This window comes from Myotis lucifugus, unplaced genomic scaffold, assembly GCF_000147115.1.
Source record: "Myotis lucifugus unplaced genomic scaffold, Myoluc2.0 scaffold_336, whole genome shotgun sequence".
Classification (NCBI taxonomy): Eukaryota; Metazoa; Chordata; class Mammalia; order Chiroptera; family Vespertilionidae; genus Myotis; species Myotis lucifugus.
Window position 1 is genome coordinate 361,727 of NW_005871384.1, and position 10,713 is coordinate 372,439.

The 10,713-nt window shown below is 57.1% G+C and overlaps 1 protein-coding gene across 1 annotated transcript; it reads left to right on the forward strand.

Moving 5' to 3' along the window:
* The first annotated feature begins 955 nt into the window (after positions 1–955).
* On the forward strand, positions 956–8,345 carry ASB10 (ankyrin repeat and SOCS box containing 10). Its single transcript, XM_023764564.1, is given in 7 exon segments — positions 956–1,265; positions 1,411–1,530; positions 1,533–1,570; positions 1,572–1,678; positions 4,238–4,757; positions 7,786–7,899; positions 8,160–8,345. Coding segments are annotated over 7 exon segments (1,395 nt in total).
* The last annotated feature ends 2,368 nt before the right edge of the window (positions 8,346–10,713 follow it).

A 10,713-nucleotide genomic window follows, 5' to 3' on the forward strand; every position in this document is an offset into this window, starting at 1 on the left:
ACACTTGTCACACTAGGGACCAATCACTTCCACTCTGGACTCCACTTTCCTTTACCTGTGAAACCGCAGTGGTGCCACCATCTGGGTAGTCCCTTCAATCCGGCTGCGAACCATTCGGGGTGAAGCTCAGGGTTGGAGGGTTCCATCCTCACTCGATCTCCAGGCTCCTCCCTAGTTCCCGTTGCCAGCCTAAGCCTCATTCCCCACGACTGACAGCTAGGACAGTCCAAGCTATTTTTGGCTTGGCTACCCTGCCCCTCCCACAATGGGCCTCGCCTGGCTCAGGCCCAGTGCCTTTCTGCTGGCATCGCCCTGAGTCCTGCTTCTTTGGCTCTCGCTCCCACAAACTAGCCATGCCTGGGAGAAGAGGCTACCCTCCCTACTCGGGACACCATCCGGGGTGCGTCCCCTCAGCCCCTGCCTGCCGAGTCTGGGATCCTCAGTCCTGCCCAGACTGGGAGCCCCCACGGCCATCGCCGCTGCTGTGCCGTGACATGGCCCTGCAGAACGCCCTGTACACCGGAGACCTGGCGAGGCTGCTGGAGCTGTTCCCCCCGCACAGCACAGCCGACCTGCTGCTGGAGAGCCGGGCTGCGGAGCCTCGATGGAGCAGCCACCAGAGAGGTGAGGGGCAGCAGGGGACGGGGCTGAGGACCAGGGGGCTGGGCCGACAGCATCAGGCAGAGGTAGCAAGTGCTAAAGGAAAAGAAGCCCCTGGCAGCTCCTCCCTCACCCCAAGGCTTGCCTAAACCTTGGCCCAGGAGTGAAGTCATGCGGAGCCCAGAATAGCTCCTGCTGAACTGCGTGGCCAGGTCAGGCTCAGCTCAGGCTCAGCTCAGGGACAGAGACCCTCTCCTTCCATCTGTCTGTGTTTCTTTTCCTTTTCTCTCTCTGCCTGTGGCCCCAACCTCTCCTCCCCCAGAGCCCCCTTCCCATATGCTCACTCTCTGCCCCAATGAGCTGGTCCCCAGATGAGTGCAGGGGGTGGGAAGAGCCCCCGGGTGACAGACGTGCCCTCTGTGCCAGGCTGGTGGAGAAGCCCAGCAGTGGGTCTGCAGAACACCCAGAGTCTGGCCCGGGACCCATCGTCACCCGCACGGCCTCAGGACCTGCCCTGGCCTTCTGGCAGGCATTGCTGGCGGGGGACGTGGGCTCCGTCTCCCGCATCCTCGCCGACTCCAGCGCTGGCCTGGCACCAGATTCCATCTTTGATACCAGCGACCCAGAGCGGTGGAGGGATTACCGCTTCAACATTCGCGCTCTGAGTATGGCCAGGGGGCACTGGGGGGTCTGAGCAGGAGAAGGGAGGCTGGGAATGGAGCTCTGGGCTCCCTCTGCCCACCTCCCTTGTTACCTGGCAGCTCTTTGCTTCCCTCCAGGATCTGAGGCCGGTGTCTCCTCTCTCCCCAGGACTCTGGTCTCTGACTTACGAAGAGGAGCTGACCACCCCACTGCACGTGGCAGCCAGCCGGGGCCACGCGGATGTGGTGCAGCTGCTGCTGAGGCGGCGGGCAAAGCCAGACAGTGCCCCCGGGGCCGCACCGCCCTGCACGAGGCCTGTGCCGCAGGACAACACTGCCTGTGTCCATGCCCTGCTGGTGGCAGGAGCCGACCCCAACATCCCTGACCAGGATGGGAAACGCCCCTTGCACCTCTGCCAGGGGGCTGGCACCCTCGAGTGAGTGACTCCTCACCCTAACCCCCACCCACTCGTAGGGGAGATAAAGCCATGACCTCGGGGGGGCGGGGGAGCATGTCAGGGGTTAACAGGCTGGGTGGAGGAGTCAGGGCTCAGGTAGGGAGTCAGGATGCAATTGCTCCTCAAACCATCCAACCATTGGTCCCAGGAAGTTTGGAATGGCCTGAACTTGGGACAGTTTCTGCCTCCCCAGAGGTGGAGGAGGGCTGTGTCAGGGGTTGGCCGCATGGCCTGCACTGGAGAACTTGTCTGGATTCATTCTGGGGGATCCATCCTGTGCCATAAAGTTTTCATGTGTTCTACAGCAACTGAGGCACAGTCTTCCCTCAGGGATCGACTATCCGGTGATCCAGACAGGCTGTAAGGATAGTGACTTCCAGTTAGAGTCTGCATTGGTCCCTGGGGACAGGGTCTGGTTTCCAGAATGGCAGACACCCTCAGTAATGGGCTCAGGGACCGAGTCCAGCTAACCAAACTCTAAGAAACTAATGGATATACCCAAATGTGACAAAAGTATTGTTTACTGTATGGAATATTCCAAATAATTATGCCCCATGTGCAGGGGACCTTGGAGGATGAGTCCTCACAATTCTTTGAGCATGGAATCCCCCAAAGGAAGCCGTTGCAAACTGTTGACTAATTGCACCCACAACGGAGGCCCTCTCTCTACTGACTACACACCTGCCAAATTTCACATCCTGCCCTGAATGGTGCCAATTTTTTTATCCTTGAGTCCTTCTTTCATGGACCTTCTTCCACCTGTTAACCTCGTCAGCTTTCAGAGGACTCCACTGACTTAATATGTTGAAGACATGTCCTACACCGGCATAGTCCCAGAGAAATACACTTGTGGGTGTGAGCCACGTAGGTAATTTAAATTTTCCAGTAGCCTTATCATAAAATGAAAAAGAAACAGGTGAAATTAATTTTTTAAACAGTGGTAAAATACCCATAGCTTAAAATTTACCATCTTAACCATTTCTAAGTATGCAAGTACATTCACATTGTTGTGTAACCATCATCACCATCCATCCAACTCCTGAAGTTTTAATCTTACAAAATGAAATTCCAGCCCTATTAACAATAACTTCCCATTCCCCCACCCCTTACGGCAACCACCATTCTACTTTCTGTCTCTATGACTTTGACTCCTCTGACTACCTCACATAAGTGGAATCATATAGTGTTTGTCCTTTTGTGACTGACATATCACTTAGCATAATGTCCTCAGGGTTCATCCATGCTGTAGCATGTATCAGAATTTCCTTCCTTTTTAAAGGTTGCATAATATTCTATTGCATGTAGATGCCACATGTCAGTTGCCCATTCATTCATTTATTGATGGAGACTTAGTTTGCTTCCATGTTTTGGCTGTTGTGAATAATGCTGCTGTGAACATGTGTATACAAATATCTGTGAAACAACTGAAATTAATTTTAATAATATATTTCATTTAACAAAATATATCCAAAATGTTATCATTTCAACATATAATCAATAGCAAAAAAACCTAATGAGATGTTTTACATTCTTGTTTTGTACTATCTTCAAGTTGATGTGTTTTTACACTTAGTGGGTATCAATTAGGACTAATCATATTGCAAGTGCTCAATAGCCACAAGTGGCTGATGGCTACTGATTGGACAGCACAGTTCCGCCTGGTGACGTCATCAGCCTTCAGAGGGCTCCTATTTTTAGCTCTGGCCATGTTCCAGCCCAGCCCCCTTGAAGTGACACCCAGTGATGATCCTTCCTTCCTTTCTTGAGTAAGCAAATGTATATCTAAAATCATTACGGAGAATTTCAAACACGGAAATGTGGGCGGGATAAGATAATGATTCATCATCATCTAGACCGCCCACCTCTCCCTGCCATTAACGCTGCTGCTAAGAGTCCTTATGATAACAGCTTTTCAGGCCTATGCTGCCCACAACAGCCTCATTTAGGTCTAGATTTCAGCAATTATCCCTATTCTACAGATGAGGAAGCTGGAGCTTATCTTAGCAAAGAGGCTAATGCCTTTAGCCTTGAAGTCTGGCTGGTCAGTTTTGTTTTTGTTTTTCTTTGTGCTCACTGCCTGGCCCCACTCCCCCATTCCCTCCTCCAGTCCCTCTAACTCCCCTGCTGTCCCTGGACTGGAAGGCCAGCTTCTCCCCTTACTAGCTGTGCGAACGTGGGTGAGAGCCTCACGCCCTCAGTGCCTCCGTTTCCCCATCCGAACCTGCCCTAGGAAACAAGTGAGTGCAGGTAAGGCGCCCAGAAGCTGCCTGTTGTGAGTGCACCATGGCGTCTGGTGACTTTTCCTGCCATTGAGGGTTTAGTGCACTATTCCTGCAGGGTGTGTGTGGGCTTGAAGAGAGGGCATTGTTGATCCTGCAGAATGTTGCTGGATGACCAGTGACAAGATGGGAGGTGAGGGCATACAGAACCAGGAGCCACCCAAGGCTCTCCGGTGTTCGCTTTGCTCAGACTGGTGGAAATGCAAGGGTGAAGGGCTGCACCCCATTTCCTTTCCCACCGCCCTCTCACCCTCACTAGGTGTGCAGAGATGCTCCTGAGGTTTGGGGCGAAAGTGGATGGTCGGTCCGAGGAGGAAGAGGAGACCCCTTTGCATGTGGCCGCCCGGCTGGGCCATGTGGAGCTGGCAGACCTACTTCTAAGACGGGGCGCGGACCCAGATGCCCGAGACGCTGAAGGCTGGACACCGCTGCTGGCTGCCTGTGACACCCGCTGCACACCCGCCACTGACCCCGAGGCCACCGCAGCCCGCTGCCTCCAGCTGTGCCGCTTGCTGCTCTCTGCCGGTGCCGACCCCGATGCTGCCGACCAGGACAGGCGGCGGCCCCTGCATCTGGCCTGTCTCCGCGGCTATGGGGCCATCGTGGAACTGCTCCTGTCCTGTGGCGTCAGTGTCAACGCCATGGATTATGGGGGACACACAGCCCTGCACTGTGCTCTGCAGGGCCCCCCCTTGGCCCTGGCCCAGAGCCCAGAGCATGCAGTGCGAGCTCTGCTCAACCACGGTGCCGTCCGAATCTGGCCTGGGGCTCTCCCCAAGGTACGGGGCTGGGGGCAGAGGGAGGGCAACAAGGGCCAGGGAACAGGAGACCAGGCCTGTGTGCCCACACGCTCTGGATGTAGCCCAGGCCACTTGGGCATTTGATAGGTCAGTTCAGTCTGTCTTTCATTCCACAAGCCAGCAAAGCCCAACAGGGGGCAGAGGTGAGGACACAGACCAGGGGAGGAATGTGTGTGTGTACACATGTGTGAACGTGCATCCATGTGCGCACACATGTGTGTACACATACATGTGTACTCCATATGGACTGAGGGCAGTGGGGCCAGATTGTAAAGGATTGGAAGAGTCCGAGAGGAGGAGCCAGGATTGATGCGGACAGAAGGAGTGAGCTGATAAAAAAGCCTTAGGCAGCTCTGCCTGGCTGGTCCGATCAGTGAGACACTTGAAGCTCAGGCGAGGCTCCCGGGAGCAGGTGATGAGCCTGGGTCATGAGGTTCGAGAAGAGCTTGGGAGCTTGGTCCTGGTTTCTGGGTGCTTGGCAGGACAGGCATCACCCAGTTCCGCGCGGCTGTCCTGGCACCTGGGAAAAAATCCTTCACTATCAATTTCCAATCTGTCTCTTAATTTATGTTAACGTCCCCAAAGGGGGTTCACCTGGAAGACCTGTTACTGATGCCCTGGCAGGGGGCCCTGTCCCATGCAGTGTCGTGTCTGGAGGTGGTTATATGACGTCATGAAGGGCACTGGGTTTTGGGTTGGGTCAGGACTGATATGGCTGTGGGCAGGGGCCCCTGCCCTATCTCCCTGCTTATTCCGTCCAGCCTGGCCTTGTCCTGGATGCTCCCCTTCTGTCCCTACCTTTCCCCTCCACTCACAAACCTAGAAGCATTTGTCTAGATTCCTAAGCAAGACCAAATAATTAAGCAGCCTGAGAGTTCGGCAGATTGGTCTCCCCTTTGGGAGAATACAAGAAAATCAACAATTAACACTAATTAATCTCCTATTAACACCAGATAATTAGGAGACAAGTAATTCCCTGTAATCTGACAGTGGCTCTGACAGCTAATGATTCCCGGAGTCAGAAACAGGGTGGGAGGAGGAGGTGGAACAGCAAGCCGATTTCCCAGGACCCCTCTGCCGGCCCCTCTGGCCCTGCTCCTCCCTGCCTCCCGGACCAAGGGGGCCACACAGCAAAGAGCCCCATTCATCCCTTCATGATTGGAAAGTGCAGGATCCATTTCCCACGATTGGACAGTTATGCCAGGCTCGCTGGGATGCCTGTTCTCTGGTGAGGAACTCCTCCCTGCTAGGAGGTCTCCGTGGCCCACCTGGGACCACTGCCAGCCCCAGCCAGTTCTCTAGGAGCCACCATACGGGACTGAGCACTTAGGAGACCCGGTTTTGATGCTCGTGTGACTATAGGCAAGTCACTGGAATTTTTTGAACCCAAGTTCCCTGCGACCAACCGTGATGAAAGCGATTGGAGCACAGTGGGTAACAGTAGAGCCAGCACAGTCCTGCCCCCACACAGACACCGTTTGAAGCTGTGTGACCTGTTACATGGGTCCCCTTAGTCCTCCCAACAACCTCTGAGGTAGGCGGCGGCTGAGAGTGCAGGCTCTGGAGCCAGGCACACTATCTGGGTGACCCTTGGCAGGTTGCTTAGTCTCTCTGGGCCTTAGTTTCCTCATCTGTAAAATAGGAACATAACAGTATGCCTGATTCTTAGGTTAGTGTGAGAACTGAACGGGTTTACACATACAAAGCTCTTTGGACAGGGCCTAACTGGAGTCCGTGTGCAACCCCTGTTAGCTAGCATTGTTTTGAAATTGCATAGTGTGTGTGAAAGCACTTGGAAAGCTGTTAGGCGTTATCCCAATGTAGGGTATCATAGACAAGGGAGAGAGAGGCACAGGCTGGAACGCAGGAGAGTTCCTGGAGGGGAGGGGACTTGGGCTTGAAGAGCTGGAGGCACGGGCATTCCAGGCAGCGTGCAGAGACAAATCAACGTGGGCCAGGACAGACAGAGACTGGCCCCAACAGCAGGCAGGAGGAGCAGGTCGAGCAGGGAAGTCCGATGTAACCAGCTTGCAACTTCTTAGCTCCAAGGAGTGAGGCAAAGAGGCCTGCCCTGGGCAGATAGCTGGGGCAGCTTCGGTGAGCACTGCCCCGATGCAGGGCCAGAAACAGAGGGCCGTGGGTGTGTGCGATGCTTTCTCCAGGGGTCCTGCTTCCTGGACAAGGCCTTCCCCCTGCTCCCATTATCTGGCGGTGCCCAGTCCATGCAGCACTCCCAGCCGGCCAGGCAGATGGGTCTTCCCTCCTTGTGCAGGGTGTTAAGGCCCCTAATGCCAGTGTGTGGGGAGGGAAGTGGGGTATGTACAGAGATGCTGCCTGGTACATGGCACCTGGCTGTTTTCAGATTTTACAAAGAATCTGTGGCCGGTAGCTTGACATATAGCAAGAAATGGAGGTGAAGCACGCATCTGCTTATGGGTATTACATGCAGGCATGGGTGGTATGACAATACCTGTGTGTGCCACACCTGTGCATGGTTGCCTTTCTGACTACGTGGATGGTCCCCCAGCATGGGCAGCTTCCTGGCATGGCTTGCCCTCACTGCATCCAGGTGTGGGCAAGGTTGGTTTCTTCCAGAGGCTCTGAGAGAGAATCTGTTCCATGCCTGTCCCCAAGCTTTTGGTGGCTGCCCACACTCCTGGGCGCTCCTTGACTTGTAGGCTCATCACTCCAATCTCTGCCTCCATTGTCACATGGCATTCTCCCTGTGTGATGTCTGTGTTCTGTTTTCTCGTCTTATAAAGATAGCAGTCATATTGGATTAGGACCCATCCTAATGGCCTCATTTTAACTTGATTACATCGGCAAAGGCCCTATCTCTGAATAGGTCACATTTATAGGTCCTAGGGGTTAGGACATCCACATATCCTTTGGGGAGGTAATTAAAGCCACACAGCTGTTCTGGGCTGGCTGGTCATCCTGGGTGGACTGACTGGGACCTGCAGTGTGGGGTAACCCTGGGAACACTCACTACCTCTGCCTCCTCCAGGTGCTGGAACGCTGGTGCTCGTCCCCGCGGACCATCGAGGTCCTGATGAACACCTACAGTGTCATGAAGCTTCCTGAGGAGGCCGCGGGTCTGGTACCTCCTGAAATTCTGCAGGTTAGCCTCCAGGACCCTGACCACACAATCGCTCAGCCTGTCCAGGAGACTCCCACCTCCTAAAGGAAACCCCATGGGTCCCACCACTCTGCCCCACAGAAATTATCCAGAGACCCTCTTATGTCCCAGAAGAAGAAAACTTAGAGTGAACACCCCACGAGGCTCCAGAAGATACCCACTGGCCACCAGCCTACCCCTGTGGGAGCAATGGGTGCCTCTTGTCCCAGGCTGCCTCGCTGAGCCCTCCATTCTATCCCCAGAAGCACCACCGATTCTACTCCTCCCTCTTCGCCTTGGTGAGGCAGCCCCGATCGCTGCAGCACCTGAGCCGCTGTGTGCTCCGAGCTCACCTAGAGGCCTGCCTGCCCCACGCCCTGCCCCGCCTTCCCCTGCCACCCCGCCTGCTCCGCTACCTGCAGCTGGACTTTGAGGACGTGCTCTACTAGGTGAGTCCTGGCTTCTGTGGACAGTCCCAGCAGTTCTTTTTTTTTTTTTTTTTGGAGGGGGAGGGTAGGAGGCAAGAGGGGAGTTGGGGGCAGTGTCCTGGCCAGAACCAGCCAGCCTCCCATAGCACTGGACCTCTCCGAATGCACGTCTCTCCTTCCAGATGAACGCTGCACTTGGAGAGAGCCTAAAAGCAAGTGCCCCGGACACCAGGGGCTCTGGCCTGCTTCTCACAGTGCACCAAACCCAGGACTGCACGGAACCAACTCAAGCCCAGGTGGCCCTCTCAGCCGGAGGTCCATCTCCACGGGCAGAGTGGATGCTGCCATTCCCACCAGGGAGAGGCGGATGGACCATGTTTGCTGGAGGGAGAGCTAGGACTCATGGCAAGTGAAAATCTCCCCTTGGGGGTCTCCTGGGATCCTCTCTGGACAGTCCGAATCCTGCATGCACATTAAAGTCTCCAGACCTGTGTTGTTTGGTATTATCTCCAATAGGCCTGCCTCTGAGCTGGCCCACTCACTGGGGCCTCAGGATGGGCAGACTGGGTCTGTTCCATGGTGCCAGCCGTGTCACCTTCCCCCTCTGGCATCCACCAGCTGTTGAGGGATCCCAGGCAGATCCCTGCCCCTGTGCCCCCTGAGAGTGTCAGAAAAGTCCCAAAGGACAGCCGACTAGTAGATGACTAGGGTTAGGGCAGAGCCTCAGCAGATGAGGCCGTGCAGACAGTGGGGCAGGAGAGTAAAGGTAGCTGGGAGTGGGGAGCGGGCGCGAGGACAGAAAGGCCAAGGGGAAGTTAGGTGCCCAGGTGGGCAAGCATGGAGGGGTAGCCATGGATAAGGAGAGAGTGGAAGACCCAGGTTTAGAAAAAATAAACTCCCCCAAAGCTCTCCCTCTTCCCTGTCCTGTAGGTCAGGGAGCATCCGATACACACTGGTTCCTGCCACTGTTGATCTGCTCCTTCAATTTAGCTTTGAGGTGGCAGGAGCTGAACTGAGAGTTACACCCTTGGGTTCTAGCCATTAACTTACGGAACGTAAGTCTCTTCCCCGCTCTGGGCTGTAAAACAAGACAGGAGGGAGTTCCAGAGGGTCTTTGCAGAACCAGGATTTTAAGAACCTGCAGGGGTCCCCAGCAGCCAGGAGCCGGCCTGCAGGGACAGGAGGAAGGGAGGGAGGCGGAGTTGACCGGAGCCGCAGAGCAGCCAATCAAGTGCACTGTAATCCGTGACGACACGGTTGCTAGACAGATTTCCAGGGCCACGGAGTGCGCACGCGCCGGAGTTCACGATTTTCCCGCCAACAGCCGGGCTGGCCTGGAGGGCGCGAGGCGGCGGGGCGGGGCTTGGAGGGCGCGGAGCTCGCGGGTTGAAGGAGCAGCTGAGGCCGACGGGCCGGTCGAGGTCAGTGAGCCTGGCTTCCCACCGGGCCTCTCTGGCCTTGGGCTGACCGGCGGTTGCGCGAGGACGGATGCCTGCCGGGAGGGCCGGCGCCGGGAGCCCAGGCCCACAGAGGTCAGGCCAATGGCGGGCTGTGTGGGGCGTCCAGGTCCCGCCTCGGGACAAGTGGGAGCGGGTTGTGAGAGACGCGTCAAGAGCGGTTTCCGCGAGGCCTGTGCCGGGCGGGCGGGGAGGGGGGCGCGGAGCGGGGGGGCCGTTCTGTACTTCGGCCTCTGGAGGGCGCGGCCCGGGGAGAAGCCCGTGTCCGCTCACGGGTTCAGCGGCGCGGTCCGCCCAGTGGGGGGCGCTAAGCAGACCCGGAAGGAGCGGCTCCCGGTGGAGGAGCTCCCACGTGACTGGCGGGGCGGTGGGGAGCGGTGTGAGGGGGAGGGTGTGAGGGGGGCAGGGACGCCCCTCTTTGAGGAGGTGGCCTTTGCTTCCACCCGGGGCCTGAGTGACGGGGAGGAGCCAGCCGTGAGGGAGAGCCCCCCCCCTCCCCCGAACGCTCGCGGACGGACGGGTTTAAAGGGTCGCTCGGCCCGAGTGGCTGGCGGGGCGGGGGAGGGAGAGTCAGGGACTTCGGGGCGGCCCGGCCGTTGGGGAGGCCGCAGGCCAGGCCCCCTCCAGACCCCGGGCCCCGCGGAAGGACGGGCGGCCGGGGCCGGGACCGAGCCGCGGGACGGCGTGCTGACGACGAGGCGGGAGAGGGGCAGGCGCGCGGACCGGGCTCCATGGGGCTCCCGTGCACGTGCGTCCCTAGGCCGCGGGACGGCGGCTGGTCTGCGGGTCTGGAAGGCAGGACGAGGGCCGGTCGGGGACGCACGGGGGTCGCTGGGCGGTGGCAGAGGCTGAACGCTCTGCTCCAAGAGGACCCCCGCTCTCGAGGATGCCTGGCTTTCCGAGAGCGCCGTGTGTGCGTTCTGATGGGAAAT